General features: G+C 39.7%; 2 protein-coding genes across 2 annotated transcripts; one reads left to right on the top strand and one right to left on the bottom strand.

Moving 5' to 3' along the window:
- Positions 1-26,232, bottom strand: LOC133973899 (adhesion G protein-coupled receptor F5-like). The gene is made up of 28 exons (XM_062411977.1): positions 26,071-26,232; positions 20,859-21,008; positions 20,572-20,739; positions 18,968-19,003; positions 18,149-18,304; positions 17,862-18,029; positions 15,957-15,992; positions 15,138-15,293; positions 14,851-15,018; positions 14,470-14,497; positions 13,655-13,780; positions 11,261-11,480; positions 10,519-10,711; positions 10,233-10,400; positions 9,044-9,223; positions 8,737-8,837; positions 8,596-8,657; positions 8,053-8,174; positions 7,752-7,964; positions 6,925-7,128; positions 6,697-6,819; positions 6,410-6,591; positions 5,461-5,637; positions 3,959-5,338; positions 3,317-3,358; positions 2,473-2,523; positions 2,296-2,362; positions 1-2,011 (listed from the first exon to the last, which is right to left on the bottom strand). The coding sequence occupies exons 2-28, from the start codon at positions 20,866-20,868 to the stop codon at positions 1,953-1,955; spliced, it is 4,596 nt and encodes a 1,531-aa protein (XP_062267961.1). The 5' UTR covers positions 20,869-21,008; positions 26,071-26,232; the 3' UTR covers positions 1-1,952.
- Positions 22,093-25,006, top strand: LOC133974034 (zinc finger MYM-type protein 1-like). The gene is made up of 3 exons (XM_062412126.1): positions 22,093-23,642; positions 23,753-23,855; positions 24,225-25,006. Exons 1-3 carry the CDS (start codon positions 22,147-22,149, stop codon positions 24,750-24,752), a joined length of 2,127 nt encoding a protein of 708 aa, XP_062268110.1. The 5' UTR covers positions 22,093-22,146; the 3' UTR covers positions 24,753-25,006.

Below are 26,232 nucleotides of genomic sequence, written 5' to 3'. Positions count from 1 at the left end.
CTTCTCTCACAAATCTTTAGTGTACAAATATAGTGATCAGAACTTGTCTTTACTGTTACACACATCATTTATTTAAGTTGCACATAAGCTCCATTACAAAACAATATTTAATATAAGAAATAAAGCACTGCAGTTTTTTGCCTCTGACAAGAATTTAAGTCAACATAGATCTTTTTTCCATTCAATTCCATCCATATAAGTGACAACTGGTCAAGTGTAGAAAGAAATTTCCTCATGGGGGCCTTGAGATATCACATTCAAGGGGGTAAAAACATGCTTCGAGAACCCTGTCACTGACCTTTGAGCACCAAATTTGAACCAGGTAATGGAGGCATACCAATATTATTTATTGCACTATCAAATGCATTATATAAAAACACGGGTAGTGTGACTATTGCATTCTGTGCCAGTCATTGTTGCCTGTGGCTCTGCAGGAGACTTACTTTACATAAATGCTGTGACTCACAATTGGCTTCTTTGTTACTTCCAATGTGCTGCTTTGTTTTTCACTCCCAGCCAAAAACAATAAAGGCAAATTAACAGAAATGTTTACATTTGCAATTTCAGTACCAAGAATTCAAGTTCCTGAAATACAGTGGGAAGAACAGGAATGATGGAGCTTTGATAAAGTTGGACATTTCACCCACTACTACCCTCTAAAACTGTGATCTTGCCACTTTATCAGTTTTATGTTTCACAGGATTGCAAAAAAAACACAGTGAATGAGATTTTTTTAGGATTAAAAAAGGATAAGATACATCTATTGATCCCAAATACATGCACAGTCACACTACATGCAGATGATGGAAATGTATCCTCTGCTTTTGACCCATGTGGTTAATATATCAGGACACACAGAGCAGTGGGCAGCCATGTACGGTGCCCGGGGAGCAGATGTTGGGGGAGTAAGGTGCCTTGCGCAGGAGCACTTAGACAGTGGGGGTAGGGAGAGTCCTCTTTGGACTTTCAAACAGATCCAAGGTTTGTCCATCCAGGTTTTTATTGTCACTGCAAGGAGTCGAACCGGTGATGTCTGTAACTTTCTGCCCATAGTCCAACATTTCTGCCACTAGTCCACCGCCTCTATTGTGGAATATCAAGCGCATTTTTTGTTTGTGTCATACGCACTCGCACGCACACGCACACACACACACACACACACACACACAAACACACACACACACACACACACACACACACACACACACAAACACACACACACACACACACACACACACACACACACACACACACCAAAATTATCAACCCTAACCAGGGAGTGATTCCTGCTGCTCCATTTACCTGATACTAAGACAACTTGTCATTGTGATGCCACCCCTTAAGTAAACAAGTTCACTGAACTGTGTAACACAATTTGCGCTGTGTAACTGATTTGATTGGCAAACCATAACAAATCATTTTGCATCTACTTTGTGGACATTTGATTGTCTATTACACACACACACACACACACACACACACACACACACACACACACACAGCCATGTATTGAAAAGTTCTGATGTCATTGACTTAATTTCCTAGTTTCTTAATCTAACCCTGTACCATTACCCCTACTTGCCAAATCCTAATCTTACACAAACCTTGATGTGTGTCTTCACAATATAATGTAAAGCATCACATTCAATGGGGACCTGACCAGTTCACATAATGTGTATGTGTAAACAAGACAGAAGATATAACTAAAGAAAAGTAAAACATTATCATTCATATTAAATTCATTCATTAATTCCATTTATATTTTACATTAACAAAAGGTATGTAACACTAGATAAATCGTTTTATGCTAATTGAATCAGTGTTGTTGTGAGCAATGCTTTGACTAAATAAAATCTATAATTTATGATTTAAATAAATGCTCATCTTTCCTTGTTTGTCGCTGCAATGAAGAAAAGAAAATTGTGTTATAGTTGGTTTGCCAAAGCCGATCATCAAGTGTTGACGAAGGAGTGCGATACACCCGATTCATTAGATGACGAGTTGTAACCATCTGGAAAAACATTCACAAAACAACACGATTAGGTTTGCAGTTACAAAACATGATTGATATTAAAGAGCATTTCTCGCAGTGGGGATTTGAGCTTTGGTGAGGTCGGCATGCTAAAATGCTCACATTATGTTGTCATGTTAACGACGTCTTTGCTCATGTATTGTTTAGATAATTCCTGGTTTATACCAAAGCCCTGGACTGACTGAACAAGACGACCTGGGTAATTAAACAACTAAACCAGTGTTTTGAAAGCATCTGTCTTTCTGTCTGAACTGTTGCTATACCTCTTCCTCTTCTCCAGTTTCGGAAAATGCCCAGTCCGTTTGATGATGACATTCCACCGCTGGTGCTCTAAAATTAGAATATATGCAATTACTCGATTCACCAAATATAGTTCAAAAACATACCCTGATTCTCCATAACAAAAAAACAATCCATGTGATTTAGAAGCATGTTCTTACCCTTGTCCCACTTCTGGATGTTTGTGACATCAATGCTATTTCTGTCCGCACCTGAAAAGATAATCCTCACAAATAAGCACATAAAACTCAAATAGGTTTGTTAAAAATAAAACTTTTTTAAAAGGTCAGTTATGGCCAAATTCAGCTTACATGGCTCATATTAATGACTTACTGAGCTGTTTATTTTGTGTCGGGTACATGGGTCTTTCAAGCCCAATAGGTCTTACAGAGGACCAAAGATTTCAATCAAAGCAAAACATGAAAATGAGCCCAATTCTGCAGGGCAATCTACAACCTGTCCTGGGAAACTACAAGAAAATTCAAAGTTCATTTTAAACTTGACTTAAATGTGGAAGTTTGACATAAGCTAATGAAATGGTTAAATATAGTGGCAGTTTTTTATTAGTTTTGCAGAAAAAGGCATAATCAAAAAGCTAATAATCTCTTAGCCAATTAAAAATCTACAATTAAGCGCTGATTAGTTTTGTTGTTTTCCTCTAATTGTATGGACAGAAGAACAATTATTGCTGTTGTTTAGTAAATCCTCTCTTAAAACCAGTGATTATGCACTAGCAAGCCCCTTTTGTTTTCTTTTTAAATGCAACGTAATTTTACCAAAGAGATATTAAAACCAGAATTTGCTTTATCTGTAAAATTACAACGGCTGCTAAAGCAATATCTGAGAATTAGTTGCATTACTCATTGTCACTAGATTTTGGATAGTGCATTATATTCATATATTAAACCTTAGGAATTCAATGTTAAAGATGTAAAAATTTTGATTGTATTTCTAAATGGATTTTGCCTTCTATTATCCAAACTTAGATTTTTATGTCCAACTTACCCTTTTGTCCAACAGTGTTCCAAACAACAATATGAAGAAACCCTGCATAAAGACAAAAAGTGGTTTCAGGTAAGAGGATGAAATAAGAAGCCATAAAATAACTGAAATGGTGTGTTCACAAAAACAGGGCACAAATTGAATGAATTTCATAAAAACTCATTGGAGATGCGTCTAGACGCAATTGTGCGTCACATTTGGAGCCCTTTACGTTCGAGTTGAAATATTTGAAGTCCGGCGTCAAATTTGTGAGACACGATGTCATCCTATTAGCGGACTCAGTCCTGGTACTGACCTAAGCTAGAGAGTGATTAGAGCATTCACTGCTCAGCCTCAGGGAGGACTGGAAAGCTCCAGCAGGAGGCAGTTACAGTCCCGAGCTGTGTGCTGTGTCGGTTGGGCTAATGGACCCACACACAACGCTACTGATTTCCCCGGCATTTCAACAAATGTACAACACTGCAAAGCTTCAGGTAGTAGTCATCTTCTCTCCCCTAATAGAACAGGCTAATACTCACCGTTCGTGTTAATTGTACCCAGATTAAACAGAAATGATCCCTCAGAATGTTTAGGACGTCGCAAATATTTGTGCCTTGTTTCGGTGTGAACACACCATTAGAGTATTAGCAAATACTATGATTTTACCTGCAGTGAATTGAAGATTGCAAATGAAATATGGATTCCTAAGTTGTGTGGGTCAGTCATAGTTCCAACTCCCAGACCCCAAGTTAATCCAAAAAATGGTGTGAGGAAGGCCAAAGTCCGAGCAATAACCACAAGAGCGTTCCTCTCTGCGGCCTGTGCAGCATCTACCACTGCCCTTCTCCTCAACATTTTGTACAACACCACAATCAGAATGCCCAGGTTTATTACCACTATAATCAGTGCAGGGATCACAAATGCCAGTAGAGCCCTGGACGGATCCCAGTTGAGCCAGCAGACCCCAGTTTCTCTGATGTAGGCCTTTGCGGGTGCAGTTACAGCTATGGTTATGATTGCAATGATGAGGGGTGCCCCATAGCCTAAACAGAATCCGATAGCCAACAAAGAATGCTTAGACAAATCCCCGCCAAACACACTGACTGTGCGGTAGAGCAAAAGCAGAGCTGAGGCTAACATCCAGAAAAACATGGCTAGGTAGAAAAAATGGATGAAAAAGGTGGCTGCAGTGCATGCTGGTTGGTTTTTCACCTTCGCATCTGAGATGGCTGCTGCAATAATAAACCAAATGTTTGCAATCAGGAGGGACAAGGCAATGTTAACAATGGACACATGACGCAGGTAGGGGGTGGTCTTATTTCGAATTTTTCTCCATATGACAGCTTCAATGATGAGGCATATAACCAAGGAGGCAATGGATATGGCAACTCCAATATAGGTTATATAATCCAATACAGGGAAATGAGGAACCGAGGGAGACATAAGGATGGAGAAGGAGGTCAGATGGTTGCATGTGCAGGTGACAGTATTGTTAACGTTGAATGTCAAATTGCAGCCCTTGTCGTCCCATCCTCCCATGCCATCGAAGAGGCTGAAGTTCCAGAAAACACACTGTGGGTTTCCCAGAGTAATGTTGATGATATCAAAGGCAAAGGAAATATTATTGACGGTGGCAGCGGACTGGACAAGCACGACCTTCCCATTGATGAAATTGAGGGTTGAATTGACTTTGTCTCTTGCTGGGAGCACGTTATCCATTGAGGAAAATGTTATCACTGTGATCGACTTATTTCCTCCATTAGCGTCTGGTATGTCTATTTCCACTGAAGAATTAAAGTCACCACTGAAGGTGTCTGTGAATGTGGTTTTGTTAAAGAGAATAGAAGGCGTAACAATCTCAAAAGAGTTACTGTTAATGTTACTTGTTATAGTCTCAAGAGATTGCAAAAATAATGAGCTGGCAGTATCAGCCTTGCGGACGTTACGTTTTGCTACTGAGCTCTTTACAATGGATTTGGTGTTAAGAAAGTCCCATTGTTGCCTTGACTCATCTGCTGTGAGGACATCTGCAGTGAGTAGGATATCCTAGGAGAGAATTGAAAGGTAAGTGGACATTAGGTGATGTAAAAATACAGTATATATTTTGCATAAATAAATTGTTTGGGTCATGGGTAGAGTATATTTCTGCAGCAGACAGCTTCACATACCTTCATTTCAGTATTAGTTATCAAGATATTTAAAGATGATGTCGTGGTTGCTACATTATTGAATATTTTAACGATGGCATTAATGTTGGGCGATGATTCAACCACTTTCTCTCTGAACTTCAGAGTGACATTTCTGAGTTGTTTCAGGAATGCTGCCAGTGAATTATTATTCAGGGTCTGTGAGATGAAAAAGAAAAAGGGTGCAAATTAAAGTCAGTCCTGTATGTATGTATACAATTTTTATTTACTGATACTTGGGTATAAGCTTTATCCGTTAAAGGCATGTGGGTATGACCAACTCAGTTTACGCAGTGATGTTTGTTGCTGTTAAGGGTCACAGTTTGACACAATACAGAAGTTAAGGAGAAAATGTAATGATTGGGAGGTATACGGTATGAACTGTAGAATATAAGTGAGCTTCACTCCTGGGCAATTATTTGAGTTTCTCTCCATGGAGCAGGGGAGAGAAACCTAAAGGGGCCATTATGGAAAAGAAGTTAACTTTCTTTCATTCAACCAAGATGCTGTCATCTGAAGCAAATCGATCAGCAGTTCTCAACAACAGCCACAAGAAAATCAGACATTCAGCTTTTGGTAATAATGAACCCAAATTTGTGGAACACACAGCCGCTAGATATCAGAGAAGCCAGTTCAGTGAATGTCCTCAAACTTCAAATAATGAAGACACTTGTGTGTTTGTGATGGAGGACAGTAGGACACTATTCAGTATGCCTATTTTCATTCAAGGGTGGTCTTTAGTTTAAGAGCAGGACTTACTGGTTTCAAGTTCCGATTTTGCCCCACCTCAAATTCCTGCATTTACACTTGGATTATTTTGTGCAACAAAGTCTATCAAAATCCTCCAACCAATTAACAAAATTGAATTCTCCAGCTCTTGTTGTGGGTGTGTTAGTAAATGAACCCGGAATAAGAAGGAGAGCTACATTACCTCAGACTGGTTAAGCAGCGCCTGAATTTCCTTTAGGATGCATTGGTCTTCTACAACTTTCCAGGTTCTATTTGTCTGACACTCTGCTATCTTAGTTCCCACCTCAGTTGAATCACAAGAACCTTCAGCCCGGTCACCAAGATTTCCAACGCCAAACTCACTTTCATTGACACATAAGAAGTCTAGAGAGAAACAAATGGGCTTTCAAATCACTTCTTGTCATCACAGGAAAAACATTGGCCTGAACCTGTATTAAATATGCTTCTAAAAACTAGTGTAACACTTACCCCCCGTGGGGAACTCCAGTGTTATTTCATTTTTAAAATCAGATGAGTTTGCCGATTGACATGTGAACTTCTTCGTCGGTGTTGGACAGCTCTCAATTTGATGTATATATGTGATTTCATGACCTGTGTATTAACATTAAGGAAAACACTCACACGTCATAAAAAATGACCGTCTTAGACCTGCATCAATATGTAAACGAACTCCTTTTGGGTTTGTTGGCGGCTTACCTTTTACGTCAGATCCAACATCTTTAAACTCAACCAGGTAGGGGCTGTTGACAGAGCACTTCAGTGACACTCTCTTTCCCACCTCACACTTGACCCTTTTTCTCACTGGTGATACTTGGACTAATGGTGTGTCCTTATAAGAGAAAAATGCGTTGGATTTCTGTCTGAAGATGTTTGCTTCTTTCAGCCTACATTCGTAGTTTCCTGAAAACAGTATGTAAAATCAATGGAAAACCACTTTTGCCAAAATACTACAAAAATATATTGAGATATTGGATAACAGTCTCATCCAGTGACAAGGCAATAAAGCAAAGCAGGCTTAATTTAGCATTAACATAAGGTAACATACATCATACCAGTATGTTCTAAAAATGACATGTCGTTTACATTTTTGAAGATAAATTGAAAACCAAAACATATCTTTTAACGTAGTGCCCAAATATCCAGACACTTTTTGTCTCACAATCGATTACATTACTAATAACACAAATGACTATGTCTATTTTAACTGAAAGTAGTAGTAGTAAAGAAGTAACTGAAAACACAATCACAAATACAAACATTGCCAACGATATTTCAAAGTAATCGGAGACAACCCTTGTCATGACCAGATGACATGTTTTGGGCATTTGTGTTTCCGTCTAAACAGCAGTTGGTTACAATTGCCACACAGCCGATCAGAGTTATGCAATAGTTTACAGTAGGTCAGAGCACAAGGTGAACTTGTAGACAGAACTTGCATTGCAAATGTGAACGATTTGAAAACAAGACGTAATGAGACGACATTCAAATCATCTATTTACTGCAACAATGGATCTATGTCTTACCATTGTCAGTGGCAAAAAATTTTGACACTGTTAAAGTTTCACTTTCGTTGTTTTTCGAAAAACTGTGTAGACTATCTTGAAGTATTAACTCGCCGTCACGTTTCCACTCTGTGGTCCAGCTGCCAGTGAAATTGAGATAAGTTGGTGTTGTACCACAAGTCAAACTCACACTTCTTCCAAAAAAAGGGGGAGCAAATGTTATGGATTTTGGGCCTGAAAAAAAGGAAGACCAGGCAGTTTATATACAGTCATCTGTACACATTGTTACAAAGAAGATGATATTTTATCCGAACCGACTTACTGTCAAAAATCATAGAATAGGTTTCTGCCAGTTTTGAAAATATCCCAATTTTTAATGCTTCGATTTGGCTTTCTTCAAATGCAGTTGCTGTTATGCTGTAATCCACAACGGTGCTTCCACTCCTGTGTTATATGATATAATTCCAACAAAAATCCAAATTAAAAACAGTACAGCCGTCATTTTGTCTGATGAAACATGTCTGTGATGCTTGGAAAACAAAGAAATAAAATCCTTCTGCTTTGTTCATCAGAGGATACAAATGCACAACATACCTATGATCTCGCAGCACATTGTACATTTTACTGAGCTACAGCAGCCTCAAGTGGTGATAATTATTTTGATTCTGAGTGTTTCTAACTGATCCAGAGTCTGCATTTGCAGCAAAAGACGACAGCTAGGGACAGCTAACGAGAGATGTCTACCATCTCACCAAATCACACAGTGAAAAAACTGAGCGTAGAGTGAGAATGAAAGTGAGCAAACAAAATAATCGTTTGGTCAAAGAGGTGAAATGTATTCTTCTAAAATTAAGATGTGACTTACCTGAATTCTGTTAACGTAGCTGATTTTAAGGTTGGGATGTGCTTCCTACTTTGGTTTTGAATCTGTTTGAAACAGTGACAAAGTCTGCTAGATAATAATTCTACAATATATTAAAATCATTTAATGAAAACAATAACTTACAGCGGCATTAACATCTTGATAAACTTTATTGCTGAGGTCGTTGAAGGCAGGATTGTAGTCCTGGGCCATGCTAAACGAGAACTTCCTCTCGACATTTGGCTCTTGACATAGACAAAATTCCATTAACAAACACAACTTTACTGGCTGCATCATATGTATAATACCACTTGTTGTCGTAGTCAGCAGGCATTTCCATCGATGAATACGCAGAACAATTAATATTTTTCTTCTTTAAATTTCCAGTAAGTGTCTTCAAGAACTTAAAAAATCCTTTGAACATAAAAAGAAAAGAAAGAGTTTCTCATACCAGATGTTGGGGTCAAGGTTGGGGTAGGAGTTGGGGCTGGGGATGAGGCTGAGGCTGGGGCTGACGTTGAGGCTAAGGATGAGGCTGAGGCTGGGGCTGGGGCTGAGGATGAGGCTGAGGCTGGGGCATACGTTGGCGTTGGCGTTGGCGTTGGCGTTGGGGCTGGACATGAAGCGATACCTACAGAGCAACATAAGACAATAAATAAATTCACAACAGTTTTCTGACACAAAAAATGATATGATTTGAATCATGATTAACATCAGATTACCTTAACATGAAAAAGGCCTTATACTACGAAGCGGTTCACTTCTTATTGGGGTAAATCACCATGGTAATTAATGATGAACAGCTAACCTGTACCGGATCAGGTTAAGTTGGAGATTGTTAGAGTCTCTGAATGGGACAGTGGTCTTCTGAGACCAACAAAATCCTTTTACCTACTCAGATGAGGGTGTTTATGAAAGATATAGATCCTCATCAGAGGGGATGATAAACCTTTCTCAGCTGCTGGAGCCGAACATTACCAACCTGACACGTCTATGAATAATGTGCTCACAGTAACACAGACTGTCTGCATTGATCAACGTTTCCTTAATTGTGGGAGTTACTGATATTTATGTTCTTGGTGTGTTAGCAGCGGGATAATCCCAGAGAAATAGTCTTAAACTTTTATTCTTCTCTTGAAGTAAGTGTATCCTACGAAATTAAATAAGTACTTGGAATTGGGGATATATAGATTACAGATTTACCTTGTGACAGCCTCCCTCCCCTCTCTCTCTCAGACACCTGTGCAGTCTGCCCTCATCCAACTGAGACTACTGTTGCACGGTGCATTTAAATTTAAGGGAAGGATAAGGGAAGTTTACTTAACCAAATAGTTGGTTAAGACAATACCCGCCACTATCACACCCAGTACATCTAAATCTGTCCCTGTTTCCAGATGCATCAGATGCATCTTGTCACTTAGATATCAAATGCGCATAGTCGCGTTCCTGAAAATAGGTCCATATGTTTTTTCCATTAGTAATTGCAGATGTATCCACCACAGTGTGTCCTCAGAGTCAGTGAAGACAGTGTCAGTCAAAACCAGTAGTACAGCCAGGCAGAGACAGTAAATCTGTATTTGTGGTCCTTTTTACTGAGATTAACACTTTTATAAGAACAGCTTCTTAAAAGTAATGCTTACTTGTGATTGGTTCACAGAACCCTCCGTCAGAAGGAAGTCCATTTATGCATCTACAGGTGTGTGTTGTGAGGTTACCGCACACACCATAGGTCTTACACTGGTCACATGACCAGAAAAACTGATCCTCACACTGACACTGCAGACCTCCAGTTGAGTTTGGATAGCAAACTTTCGTAGAGATAAGAAAACAACAAGTCACAGAATATAAATGATACAGTATTTGATAAAACAGCTTAAATCAGCTACACAGTTTATGTAATGAAACAAACTAAACAGGACTTCTCACCTGTGGTCATATTAACTCCTGTTACGTTCAAAGTCTGATCGACAATGTAGGGGAATCTGAAACTTTTCAGAGTTTTTCTGAAAACATCAAGTCCATTTAATGATATTGTGGAGACTGGGATGCGCAGCTCAAAGACCAAATCAGCGTCCACGGTGCCTGTGGTGAAAAACAGGAGAAAACCCATCAAACAAGTCTGTCACCGCCATAAACAACAAAATACATAATTTTTCACTGCTGTGAGTCCAGCCATCATGAAATGGATCATGTTGATCAAAATGTTGTCCCGTGCAAACTGTTTTAAACTATTTGTTCTTTTGCTTGAGTTGAGAGTTTAAGGTCTTTGGTGTGTTAGTTGTGTGAACCTAGAAGTAAGCATGTATATTTCAAAACCATTCAAAGACTCATGTTTCTAAAACTACAAGAGTATTTCAATGTAAAGGTGCCAGTAACGGTCTTCAGAAATACACACATCCTTTACTTTAAAATTGAGTGAAGGAGGTATTGTTGTATTAATCCCCGGTAAAAAAACTAATAAACCTTAGTAAAACATTAAGTATAATGAAATATCTTCTTATGTTTTAAATGTGTTATATGTTAATAGTATAACCGTGTTAATCTTTTTTTATTAAACGTGTGGTATCAATTTAACAAGGAAACATGATAGAAACCTGCTGTCTCCACATCACAGATTATTTCAGTCCACTGTGAACTGTAACCAGCTATTTGATTAAAGTTCTTTTACTTTTATTGTCCAGTAAATGTGTCCATGTAATAAAAAGTCCTCTGAAGATAAAAACAAAAGAAAGTGTTTCTCATACCAGATGTTGGAGTTGGAGTGGGGGTTGGGGTTGGGGTTGGGGTTGGGGTTGGGGTTGGGGTTGGATTTGAGGTTGGAGTTGGATTTGGGGTTGGGGTTGGGGTTGGGGTTGGGGTAGGGGTTGGGGCCGGACATTGAGCGATACCTGCAGAGCAACATGATACATTAAATAACTTCACCAAGGTTTTCTGGCACAAAAAACAATATACTTTTAATAATGATTAACATCAGATCACCTTAACATGACATGGGCCTTGTACTACAAAGCCAGATTCGTGGTTATCAAGATAACTTTAGGGTAAATTCAGAGTTTCAGGTCATATGAAGCACATTCATTTCTTAATGGGGTAAATCAACATGGTAACTTTTGATGAACAGCGAACCTTTTCTGGATCAGGTTAAGTTGGAGATTGTTAGAGTCTCTGAAGAGGACAGTGGTCCTCTGAGGCCAACAAAATCCTTTTAGCTACTCAGATGAGGGTGTTTATGAAAGATTTAGATCCTCATCAGAGGGGATGATAAACCTTTCTCAGCTGCTGGAGCCAAACATTACCAACCTGACACGTCTATGAATAATGTGCTCACAGTAACACAGACTGTCTGCATTGATCAACGTTTCCTTAATTGTGGGAGTTACTGATATTTATGTTCTTGGTGTGTTAGCAGCGGGATAATCACATAGAGATAGTCTTAAACTTTTATTCTTCTCTTGAAGTAAGTGTATCCTACTAAATTAAATAAGTACTTGGAATTGGGGATATATAGATTACAGATTTACCTTGTGACAGCCTCCCTCCCCTCTCTCTCTCAGACACCTGTGCAGTCAGCCCTCACCCAACTGAGACTACTGTTGCACGGTGCACTTAAATTTAAGGGAAGGATAAGGGAAGTTTACTTAACCAAATAGTTGGTTAAGACAATACCCGCCACTAACACACCCAGTACATCTAAATCTGTCCCTGTTTCCAGATGCATCAGATGCATCTTGTCACTTAGATATCAAATGCGCATAGTCGCGTTCCTGAAAATAGGTCCATATGTTTTTTCCATTAGTAATTGCAGATGTATCCACCACAGTGTGTCCTCAGAGTCAGTGAAGACAGTGTCAGTCAAAACCAGTAGTACAGCCAGGCAGACACAGTAAATCTGTATTTGTGGTCCTTTTTACTGAGATTACCACTTTTATAAGAACAGCTTCTTAAAAGTAATGCTTACTTGTGATCGGTTCACAGAACCCTCCGTCAGAAGGAAGTCCATTTATGCATCTACAGGTGTGTGTTGTGAGGTTACCGCACACACCATAGGTCTTACACTGGTCACATGACCAGAAAAACTGATCCTCACACTGACACTGCAGACCTCCAGTTGAGTTTGGATAGCAAACTTTCATAGAGATAAGAAAACAACAAGTCACAGAATATAAATGATACAGTATTGGATAAAACAGCTTAAATCAGCTACACAGTTTATTTAATGAAACAAACTAAACAGGACTTCTCACCTGTGGTCATATTAACTCCTGTTACGTTCAAAGTCTGATCGACAATGTAGGGGAATCTGAAACTTTTCAGAGTTTTTCTGAAAACATCAAGTCCATTTAATGATATTCTGGAGACTGGGATGCGCAGCTCAAAGACCAAATCAGCGTCCACAGTGCCTGTGGTGAAAAACAGGAGAAAACCCATCAAACAAGTCTGTCAACGCCATAAACAACAAAATACATAACTTTTCACTGCTGTGAGTCCAGCCATCATGAAATGGATCATGTTGATCAAAATGTTGTCCCGTGCAAACTGTTTTAAACTATTTGTTTTTTTTGCTTGAGTTGAGAGTTTATGGTCTATAGTGTGTTAGTTGTGTGAACTTAGAAGTAAACATGTATATTTCAAAACCATTCAAAGACTCATGTTTCTAAAACTACAAGAGTATTTCAATGTTAAGGTGCCAGTAACGGTCTTCAGAAATACACACATCCTTTACTTTAAAATTGAGTGAAGGAGGTATTGTTGTGTTAATCCCCGGTAAAAAACCTAATAAACCTTAGTAAAAGATTAAGTATAATGAAATATCATATTATGTTTAAATGTGTTATATGTTAATAGTATAACGAGGTTAATCTTTTTTTATTAAACGTGTGGTATCAATTTAACAAGGAAACATGATAGAAACCTGCTGACTCCACATCACAGATTATTTCAGTCCACTATGTACTGTAACCAGCTATTTGATTAAAGTTCTTTTACTTTTATTGTCCGGTAAATGTGTCCATGTAATAAAAAGTCCTCTGAAGATAAAAACAAAAGAAAGTGTTTCTCATACCAGATGTTGGAGTTGGAGTTGGGGTTGGGGTTGGGGTTGGGGTTGGATTTGAGGTTGGAGTTGGAGTTGGATTTGGGGTTGGGGTAGGGGTTGGGGTTGGGGTTGGGGCCGGACATTGAGCGATACCTGCAGAGCAACATGATACATTAAATAACTTCACCAAGGTTTTCTGGCACAAAAAACAATATACTTTTAATAATGATTAACATCAGATCACCTTAACATGACATGGGCCTTGTACTACAAAGCCAGATTCGTGGTTATCAAGATAACTTTAGGGTAAATTCAGAGTTTCAGGTCATATGAAGCACATTCATTTCTTAATGGGGTAAATCACCATGGTAACTTTTGATGAACAGCGAACCTTTTCTGGATCAGGTTAAGTTGGAGATTGTTAGAGTCTCTGAAGAGGACAGTGGTCTTCTGAGGCCAACAAAATCCTTTTAGCTACTCAGATGAGGGTGTTTATGAAAGATTTAGATCCTCATCAGAGGGGATGATAAACCTTTCTCAGCTGCTGGAGCCGAACATTACCAACCTGACACGTCTATGAATAATGTGGTCACAGTAACACAGACTGTCTGCATTGATCAACGTTTCCTTAATTGTGGGAGCTACTGATATTTATGTTCTTGGTGTGTTAGCAGCGGGATAATCACATAGAGATAGTCTTAAACTTTTATTCTTCTCTTGAAGTAAGTGTATCCTACTAAATTAAATAAGTACTTGGAATTGGGGATATATAGACTACAGATTTACCTTGTGACAGCCTCCCTCCCCTCTCTCTCTCAGACACCTGTGCAGTCAGCCCTCACCCAACTGAGACTACTGTTGCACGGTGCACTTAAATTTAAGGGAAGGATAAGGGAAGTTTACTTAACCAAATAGTTGGTTAAGACAATACCCGCCACTAACACACCCAGTACATCTAAATCTGTCCCTGTTTCCAGATGCATCAGATGCAGCTTGTCACTTAGATATCAAATGCGCATAGTCGCGTTCCTGAAAATAGGTCCATATGTTTTTTCCATTAGTAATTGCAGATGTATCCACCACAGTGTGTCCTCAGAGTCAGTGAAGACAGTGTCAGTCAAAACCAGTAGTACAGCCAGGCAGAGACCGCAAATCTGTATTTGTGGTCCTTTTTACTGAGATTAACACTTTTATAAGAACAGCTTCTTAACAGTAATGCTTACTTGTAATTGGTTCACAGAACCCTCCGTCAGAAGGAAGTCCATTTATGCATCCACAGGTGTTTGTTGTGAGGTTACCGCACACACCATAGGTCTTACACTGGTCACATGACCAGACAAACTGATCCTCACACCGACACTGCAGACCTCCAGTTGAGTTTGGATAGCAAACTTTCATCGAGATAAGAAAACATCAAGTCACAGAATATAAATGATACAGTGTTTGATAAAACATCTTTAAATCAGTTACACCGCTTAGGTAATGAAACAAGCTAAACAGGACTTCTCACCTGTGGTCATATTAACTCCTGTTACGTTCAAAGTCTGATCGACAATGTTGGGAAATCTGAAACTTTTTAGAGTTTTTCTGACAACATCAAGTCCATTTAATGATATGCTGGAGACTGGGATGCGCAGCTCAAGGACCAAATCAGCGTCCACAGTGCCTGTGGTAGAAAACAGGAGAAAACCCATCACACAAGTCTTTCACAACCATACACAACAATTTACATAACTTTTCACTGCTGTGAGTGCAGCCATCATCACATGTATCATGTTGATCAAAATGTTGTCCTATGCAAACTATTTAAACTCTTTGTGCTTTTGCTTGAGTTGAGAGTTCTTGGTCTATAGTGTGTTAGTTGTGTGAACCTAGAAGTAAACATGTACATTTCTAAACCATTCAAAGACTCATGTTTCTAAAACTACGAGAGTTTTTTAATGTTAAGGTGCCAGTAACGGTCTTCAGAAATACACACATCCTTTACTATACAATTAAGTGATGGAGGTATTGTTGTATTTATCCCTGTTAGGAAAATTTAATAAACATTAGTAGCAGTTTAAGTACAATCAAATATCTTCTTATGTTGTGAATGTGTTATATGTTAATAGTATAACCGTGTTAATCTTTTTTAATTAAACGTGTGGTATCAATTTTCCAAGGAAACATGATAGAAAACCTGCTGACTCCACATCACTGATTATTTCAGTCCACTATTTACTGAAACCAGCTATTTGATTAAAGTTCTTTTAGTTTTATTGTCCAGTAAATGTGTCCATGTACTAAAAAATCCTCTGAACATAAAAACAAAAGAAAGTGTTTGTCATACCAGATGTTGGGGTTGGGGTTGGACATGGAGCGTTACCTGAAGAACAACATGATACATTAAATAACTTCACCACAGTTTTCTAACACGAAAAATAATATACTTTTAATAATGATTCATATCAGATCACCTTAACATGACATGGGCCTTATACTCCGAAGCACCTTCACTTCTTATTGGGGTAAATCACCATGTTAACTTATGATGAACAGCTAACCTGTTCCGGATCAGGTTAAGTTGGAGATGTCATATCAAGAAGCAAAATGTGACATCTCTGTTCTTTGTGGATTCTGTGGGTCTCTGTATGGATTGTTAGAGTCTCTGAAGAGGACAGTGGTCTTCTGAGGTCAACACAATCCTTTTACCTACTCAGTTGAGCATGTTTATGAAAGATATAGATCCTCATCAGAGGGGATGATAAACCTTTCTCAGCTGCTGGAGCCGAACATTACCAACCTGACACGTCTATGAATAATGTGCTCACAGTAACACAGACTGTCTGCATTGATCGTTTCCTTACTTGTGGGAGTTACTGATAATTATGTTCTTGGTGTGTTAGCGGCGGGATAATCCCAGAGAAATAGTCTTAAACTTTTATTCTTCTCTTGAAGTAAGTGTATCCTACGAAATTAAATAAGTACTTGGAATTGGGGATATATAGATTACAGATTTACCTTGTGACAGCCTCCCTCCCCTCTCTCTCTCAGACACCTGTGCAGTCAGCCCTCATCCAACTGAGACTACTGTTGCACGGTGCACTTAAATTTAAGGGAAGGATAAGGGAAGTTTACTTAACCAAATGGTTGGTTAAGACAATACCCACCACTAACACACCCAGTAAATCTAAATCTCTCCCTGTTTCCAGATGCATTAGATGCATCTTGTCACTTAGGTATCAAACTCGCACAGTAACGTTCCTGAAAATAGGTCCATATGTTTTTTTCGACTAGTAATTGCAAATGTATCCACCACAGTGTGTCCTCAGAGTCAGTGAAGACAGTGTCTATCAATCAAAAGCTCATTAAAGAGACTACATCATGTGATTAAATTAAGCTTTTCATCTCTCATCCAGGAGGCTTCTTCTGTTCAGCTCCACAGGTCTTGTTAGTAAAGAACAGATTCACATCTCGATGCTCCGACTAATTAATATTATTATGTTGTGTTCACGCAGTATACTTTTCCCCAAAGTGACCATGGGGCTCCTTAATTTACACATTCACAGAAACAGGGGTTCTCTTTACCAGCTGTTCTTTCTGCATTAAGCAGCTATAACTCCTTCGTTTAGTCTGGATGATGTGTTGGACCCCTGATGTTAAACAGATAAGTCAACCAACTCTAGCCATTTATAGATCAACACCATAGGCTGTATATAAAGATGGACAATGCTAATTCACTTCCTCCCATTATACCAACACTGCCAACTTGCATATTTAGAGCCAGAATAGCTTTCGGAAGATGGACGCACAGTTGAAAGACCCCATCGATACAAGTTCTCGACCAATCACGAGTCAGTCTCAGCTGGCCGTAATAACTAGCTAGCTTTCTTCAATTGTATCTAATTAATAATTAGATTCATACTTAAAGGAAGCATGAGCATTTGAACAAACATCAGTGTGACAAGAACTACCTACAACGTTTGTTCTGAACTTTGGATTTTTTGTTGGGTCCATACCCCAGAAACTAACATAGATTGGGGCATTATTTATGACCATAGTCCTGCCAGCCACCAGGTGGTGATCAAGCCTCTTTTGGTTCAGGTTTGGGAAGCTGTCATATTGTCCATCTTTAAATAAAGTCATTGGTCAACACCAGTAGTACAGCCAGGCAGATACAGTAAATGTTTATTTGTTGTGCCTTTTACTGAGAGCACCACTTTTATAAGAACAGCTACTTAACAGTAATGCTTACTTGTAATTGGTTCACAGAACCCTCCGTCAGAAGGAAGTCCATTTATGCATCCACAGGTGTTTGTTGTGAGGTTACCGCACACACCATAGGTCTTACACTGGTCACATGACCAGACAAACTGATCCTCACACCGACACTGCAGACCTCCAGTTGAGTTTGGATAGCAAACTTTCATCGAGATAAGAAAACATCAAGTCACAGAATATAAATGATACAGTGTTTGATAAAACATCTTTAAATCAGTTACACCGCTTAGGTAATGAAACAAGCTAAACAGGACTTCTCACCTGTGGTCATATTAACTCCTGTTACGTTCAAAGTCTGATCGACAATGTTGGGAAATCTGAAACTTTTTAGAGTTTTTCTGACAACATCAAGTCCATTTAATGATATGCTGGAGACTGGGATGCGCAGCTCAAGGACCAAATCAGCGTCCACAGTGCCTGTGGTAGAAAACAGGAGAAAACCCATCACACAAGTCTTTCACAACCATACACAACAATTTACATAACTTTTCACTGCTGTGAGTGCAGCCATCATCACATGTATCATGTTGATCAAAATGTTGTCCTATGCAAACTATTTAAACTCTTTGTGCTTTTGCTTGAGTTGAGAGTTCTTGGTCTATAGTGTGTTAGTTGTGTGAACCTAGAAGTAAACATGTACATTTCTAAACCATTCAAAGACTCATGTTTCTAAAACTACGAGAGTTTTTTAATGTTAAGGTGCCAGTAACGGTCTTCAGAAATACACACATCCTTTACTATACAATTAAGTGATGGAGGTATTGTTGTATTTATCCCTGTTAGGAAAATTGAATAAACATTAGTAGCAGTTTAAGTACAATCAAATATCTTCTTATGTTGTGAATGTGTTATATGTTAATAGTATAACCGTGTTAATCTTTTTTAATTAAACGTGTGGTATCAATTTTCCAAGGAAACATGATAGAAAACCTGCTGACTCCACATCACTGATTATTTCAGTCCACTATTTACTGAAACCAGCTATTTGATTAAAGTTCTTTTAGTTTTATTGTCCAGTAAATGTGTCCATGTACTAAAAAATCCTCTGAACATAAAAACAAAAGAAAGTGTTTGTCATACCAGATGTTGGGGTTGGGGTTGGACATGGAGCGTTACCTGAAGAACAACATGATACATTAAATAACTTCACCACAGTTTTCTAACACGAAAAATAATATACTTTTAATAATGATTCATATCAGATCACCTTAACATGACATGGGCCTTATACTCCGAAGCACCTTCACTTCTTATTGGGGTAAATCACCATGTTAACTTATGATGAACAGCTAACCTGTTCCGGATCAGGTTAAGTTGGAGATGTCATATCAAGAAGCAAAATGTGACATCTCTGTTCTTTGTGGATTCTGTGGGTCTCTGTATGGATTGTTAGAGTCTCTGAAGAGGACAGTGGTCTTCTGAGGTCAACACAATCCTTTTACCTACTCAGTTGAGCATGTTTATGACAGATATAAAACTTCATCAGAGGGGAAGATAAACCTTTCTCAGCTGCTGGAGCCAAACATTACCAACCTGACACGTATATGAACAATGTGCTCACAGTAAGACAGACTGTCTGCATTGATCGTTTCCTTACTTGTGGGAGTTACTGATAATTATGTTCTAGGTGTGTTAGCGGCGGGATAATCAGAAATAGTCTTATACTCTTATTCTTCTCTTGAACTATGTGTATCCTACGAAATTAAATAACTATTTGGAATGGGGGATAGATAGATTACAGATTTACCTTGTGACAGCCTCCCTCCCCTCTCTCTCTCTCAGACACTTGTGCAGTCAGCCCTCACCCAACTGAGACTACTGTTGCACGGTGCCTACTAAACTGTAAGGGGAGGATAAGGGATGTTTACTTAACCAAATGGTTGGTTAAGACAATACCCACCACTAACACACCCAGTAAATCTAAATCTCTCCCTGTTTCCAGATGCATTAAATGCATCTTGTCACTTAGATATCAAACTCGCACAGTAACGTTCCTGAAAATAGGTCCATATGTTTTTTTCGACTAGTAATTGCAAATGTATCCACCACAGTGTGTCCTCAGCTCCACTGGTCTTGTTAGTAAAGAACAGATTCACATCTCGGTGCACCGACTAATTAAATATTATTATGTTGTGTTCACGTAGTATACTTTTCCCCAAAGTGACCATGGGGATCCTTAATTTACACATTCACAGAAACAGGGGTTCTCTTTACCTGCTGTTCTTTCTGCATTAAGCAGCTATAACTTCTTCTTTTAGTCTGGATGATGTATTTGTTCTCCTCGTATTTTTAAAATATAAGAGTTTGATCTTCGCTGTAAAATATGAGGCTCTGCTTGACTGGGACTGTGATGGTTAGGTTATGTTCATCTGGATCTCGGAAAGATATCCTGGGTATGTTGAACTCACTTTGTAGTACAGACCCCTGATGTTAAACAGATAAGTCAACACAACTCTAACCATGTATAGATCAACACCATAGGCTGTATATAAAGATGGACAATGCTCCTTCACTTCCTCCCATTATACCAACACTGCCATCATGCATATTTCGAGCCAGAATAGCTTTCGCAGCTGGCCGTCATAACTAGCTAGCTTTCTTCAATTGCATCTACTTAATAATTAGATTCAAACTTAAAGGAAACACCAATTTTATAAGAACAGCTACTTAACAGTAATGCTTACTTGTGATTGGTTCACAGAACCCTCCGTCAGAAGGAAGTCCATTTATGCATCCACAGGTGTGTGTGGTGAGGTTTCCGCACACACCGTAGGTCTTACACTGGTCACATGACCAGACAAACTGATCCTCACACTGACACGGCAGACCTCCACTTGAGTTTGGATAGCAAACTTTCATAGAGATAAGAAAACATCAAGTCACAGAATATAAATGATACAGTGTTTGATAAAACCTCTTGAAATCAGCAACACAGTTTATGTAATGAAACAATCTAAACAGGAGTTCTCACCTGTGGTCATATTAACTCCTGTTATGCTCAAAGTCTGATGGACAATGTAGGGGAATCTGAAACTTTTCAGATTTTTTCTGAAATCATCAAGTCCATTTAATGATATGCTTGAGACTGGGATGTACAGCTCAAAGACCAAATCAGCGTCCACTGTGGTGGAAAACAGGAGAAAACCCATCACACATGTCTGTCACCACCATACACAACAATATACATAACTTTTCACTGTTTCGAGTGCAGCCATCATGACATGGATCATGTTTGTCAGAGTGTTGTCCTGTTTAGTGCTAGTTTCCTGATGTTTCTCTGTCTTACCTGTCTCTTATGACCTAATTTGGACTTTTTGGCTGATTTGTTTTGTTTCTGTGGCTTTGACATTTGTCTTCTCATCCCAGCATCTAAAATGTTTTCCTTTTGAAAATAAATTAATGCACCAAATCTTTTTGTCTCTAGCATCATATTAGGGCTCCATCCATTCGAAAAAGGCAAATGGTATGCCGAAACCTTGTAAGCAAAGCTTTCATGGTACACCAGCGCCAGATGATTTTTAATTGAATTTGTGCCGAGCAGAACACAGATTTTTCCCTTATAGGAGGTGGTGTTTAGGACATGAGCCGGAACTGTTTTAATCTTTGTAGTCAAATATGTGCTCGATGTAGAAACCTGGTGTCAGCACATGGCAAATTGTTTTTCTTCAGGTATGTTTTGAAGTTAATTATTAGGATAGTTCACTGAAAAAAAAAAATTCACAGAGTATCCACTCATAACTATGCCAATCAGTGGCGGTGCGTCAATACAGGGCGCTGGGGCGCCGCCCACCCTACAATTTTGAGATGAAAAAAAAAAAAAAAAAAAAAATGCCATGTCAAAAAACATTATATATCAAATAATTTAATAAGAAATGTACTGTTTTAAAGCGTTAAATGTGTGCCGGAGACCGTAAGCCCCTGTCAAAAACCACTTAAATGTGACCAAATATAATATATTGCCATTCGTTGAATGATAACATACGATAACGTCACTGAGAGAGAAGCCACTCCTCCCTGTGGGCGCCGGTCAAGTGGAAGTCTATGGAAGCCAAAAAAAGGGGCAGGAACATTTGAGCAAGGACAGTTCTCATTGGCGGATGACAGTTCGAGCCATGGGCGCACGTACCTTGCGCCCACAGCCAATGAAAGGGTTTCTAACAGGACTGTCCAATCAGAGACCTTTTGTGATTCCCTCACATCACATATCTACAGGTGCAGCATAGTTAGCACTTAGCAGATACTTGTTTTAATCTGAGAGTATGGCGAATGAAAACTCTATTGTAGCTATTCACAGAACACCATTCAATCGACGATCGGATGTCGATAAAAAGAAACTAAAAGAAATGGGACCTGACCGTCCGGATTTAAAACTTGAACAGATAAGCACTGACCGCGGAAGAACCTACAAGCGGAGCTTCTCCTCCAGCCTTTATGCTAACCGGAGCTGGTTAGCGGGCTGTGCAGTGAGTAATGCGTTTTTTTGTTTCCCCTGCTTGTTGTTCCAATGTACTGGGACTGAAATACTCTGGACTACAACGGGGATGAGGGATCTAAAGCACTTCACCCAGAAATGCAAGAAACACGAATCGTCTCGCTGCCATCTCACTAACAGCATGAAGCTAAGTCTCTTTGGGAGACTGAGTATAGCGGAACAGCTCGACGAAGGGTACCGAATTGGCATCCGTAAACACAATGAGGAAGTAAGGAAGAACAGGCACATTCTCTCAAGAATTATAGACTGTATTAAGTTCTGTGGTGCATTTGAGTTGGCACTGCGTGGTCATGATGAGAGCGAGAGCTCTGATAACCCAGGGATATTTCGTGGCTTGGTGGACGTTGTTGCCTCACTCGACGGTGCACTGAAAGACGATCTCGACAGCGCGACTGTGTTCAAGGGAACATCCAAAACGGTCCAGAATGAACTTCTTGACTGTATGCTGGCTGTTGTTAGGGAAAAGATCATAAGCGAGATTCAAAGCAGCGATTTTCTATCGATCCAAGCAGATGAGACCACGGATATTAGCACACAAACCCAGCTTGTGCTTGTGCTTCGCTACTTAAATGGTGCTAACCTGGAGGAAAGATTCTTTGAGTTCATCCCTCTGCAGTCAGCTACAGCAGCGACCATTGCCATGGCATTAAAAGAACGCCTTGCTGCCATCCTCCCAGGTGAGCAGAAAGTTAAACTCATCTGCCAGGCATATGACGGTGCCAGTGTAATGAGGGGTACCTCTTCAGGTGTTCAGAAGAGAATCCAGGACGACTACCCAACTGCCCACTATATCCACTGCTATGCCCATCAGCTCAATCTTATAATGCAACAGGCCACCTCTCACATTGTTAAAGTCAAGAACTTTTTTTCTGACTTGGGTGGATTAGCTGCGTTCTTTTCAAGATCCCCGAAGCGGACCGTTGTCCTTGATAAAACAGTGGCCCGTAGACTGCCAACGGCCAGCAATGTGAGGTGGAACTTTCACAGCCGTGCCGTCAATACTGTGTTTGAGCACAGAGATGACCTCATTGACTGCTTTGAAAGAATTCGAGCATCAGATGGCTTTGATGACAAGACCAGCCACGAAGCAGGAGGCCACATCAGGCTACTGGAGGATCCTGATTTCAACTTCTTCCTTAAACTGTTTCATCGGATAATGCCACACGTGGACATTCTCTATGCCAAGCTCCAGAACAGAAACATAGATTCAGTCTATATAAATCGCTGCATCCAGCAGTTCCAAGAGGACATACAAAAAATCAGGTAATTTCATTATTGTTATTATTCTGTAAGCTTAGTCATAACATTCTTAACCATTAACCATAGTAATAAGACAAATGTGATATTTAAATTATTATTATTTTTATTTACAGAGATTCAGTCCATGCAATGGTGGTGGAGCACAGGAGTGGCTCTGAGCAGCCGAGGAAGCGCCGGGCTATCGATCAAGATGAGCTTAAAAGGATTGCCACAGAGGTGAGTGTCAAAATCAGCAGATGCCTGTGTTAAAGTTCAATGTTTTGTCTTTCCCACAGCAGAACACATGTTGGAAATTGTGAGATTTGTGTGGATATCATATCAGACTATACTTTATCTAAAATACCAATTCGAAATGTTGATGAGCCATCAGACCTAATTCCTGGCTTTTGTGTGTCATGGAGTGGGGGTGTGTGTGTTTCATAGCACCAGGCTAGTTCCTGGCTTTTGTGTGTCTAGAGCCAGAGCTGTTAGACTCTGATTGTTGGCTTTTGTCTGCAGCCAGGACAAGATGGTTGAAGTCAAAGGTTATTAGCATCTAAATGCCCCACACCTTATCTGTCTGTCTCTCTCTATATTTATCTGTAGGTATGCGACACCATACTTGGACACACCAAGGAACGCTTTGCCTTCAAGGACCACCTCATCAGTGCCACCTTACTGGACAGCCCCCAGTTTGACCACTACCTCGATGCATTCCCTGAAGTTGCTCTGGCCACAACATTGAAGGCCTATCCTGTGCTCGATGGAAGTAGGCTGAAGACAGAGCTTACCCTCATCTATGGCTCAGAAGAATTCCGAACCTGTCGTGGTGCTGTGGATCTTTACCAGTTGTTCAAAGACAATAACCTTTCTGAGGTATTTTCAGAGACAGAAACACTGCTTAAAATCATCATCACAACTCCCATGGCCACTGCTGAGGCTGAGAGGTGTTTTTCAACACTGAAAAGGGTTAAAACCTTTCTCAGGAACACAATGACTCAGGACAGACTGAATGCCTTAGCCATGCTCTCAATGGAAAAAAGGCTTGTCACAGACATGATTGACTTTAACCAGAAGGTGATAGAGAGATTTGCCAGCTTGAAAGAGAGGAGGGCTAAGTTTCTTTACAAGTAGTAGGGCCTACTCTTGACAAACAACAAATGTAAAATGTTATGTCTCTTCTGCTCTAAACCTCTTTCGTGTGAGGGTGTGGGCACCTTTTTTATTCTGTTCATCTCTGAAACCCTACCCAATGTCTCTTACCTGTGTCCCTACCATTCTGCTCTGAACTGTCATGCCCAAAGTAACAGGTTATTGTTATTGTTGTTGGATACTAGTGTTGAGCACTGTATGTTATTGAAATAAAGCTATGTTTTTTTTAATATTCTAATCAAAACCTCAGTTTTTTTTTCTCATTGCGGTGGGCTATTTAAACCGCGCCGCCCAAGTGCGCCCCCCCAAAAAAAAATGTCACCAGCCGCCACTGATGCCAATGGATGGGTGGCTGAAGTGTTCCACAAAACACAGTATCAGGGGGTAAACAGTGTTTTCCGCCAACAACAAAACAACAAATTTAAACACAGCATGCCTCCATACTGCTTGTTTGCTGTCATCCAAGTGTTTGCAAGCCTCTTCATTCATATTCGAATAAAAACGGCATAATTTACAGACTGTTTTAAGCCTAAAAGTCCACTACCGGAAGTGGCGGTACTAGCGAAAGTAGCCACAAGAACGTGCACCCCGTGTGTGCCCTTTGGTGAGGGGGTGCGGTGTTCCGTGTGCCTGAGGGTACGTGAATGCCTCTCAGAGAAAGCTATCAAACACGGTGTAAATGATGCCGTTTCGAATCCGATATGATTGTCTGGGCTTGCAGACCTTTGAATGACACCACACAAGTAGTATGGAGGCATGTTATATTCTTTCTGTTGTTTTATTGGGTCTGAAGAAAGAGGTAAAAAATAAGTCGTAATTGTATTAGATTCGGCTGTAACACTGTTTTCGCCCACGCTTCAACTGCCATAGTGGTGAGTAAATACTGAGAGTATTTTTAGTTTTCAGTGAACTATCCCTTTAAATTCAGGCAAAAGAAATGAAGGTAGTATTTGATTTTCAGTCACATGAGGTTTATGGGCACCTACTCCCAGTCCCAACTCAGGATCTTGGGCCGCTCAAAGTACGTGCTCACTCTGACCGTGTAACAATATTTATATTTTGTAAATATTATGCATTGGTGTGTGAACACGGAGAGACATTTTAAAATCATTGTCAACTGAGGAGCTAATGTAATTCATGTTCTATAAACTACTGTTTCAACAAGTAAAATCCTGTACATGCAGTATATCTGTTAGGGTAATAATCTGTACTTTCTACCACTCATATATCAAATGATGGTTCAATGATGGAAACAGGAACAATATGCTAAATTCCTTTGCTGCTAACCAATCAGGCATACCTGTTGGGGTGGAGATTGTCTGGCAGTATTGGCCATCAGCTGGAAGAGCATTAAGGCATCCACACGTGTCACCGATGATGGCATCACACGCTCCATAAATATTGCAGGTATTAGATGACCAAGCAAGGTTCTCTTCACATCTGCACTGGAATCCAGTCCCAT

This window comes from Platichthys flesus, chromosome 18 (genome assembly GCF_949316205.1).
Source record: "Platichthys flesus chromosome 18, fPlaFle2.1, whole genome shotgun sequence".
Classification (NCBI taxonomy): domain Eukaryota; kingdom Metazoa; phylum Chordata; class Actinopteri; order Pleuronectiformes; family Pleuronectidae; genus Platichthys; species Platichthys flesus.
The sequence above is the reverse complement of the archived record's forward strand: the minus strand, read 5'-3'. Positions and strand labels throughout refer to the sequence as shown.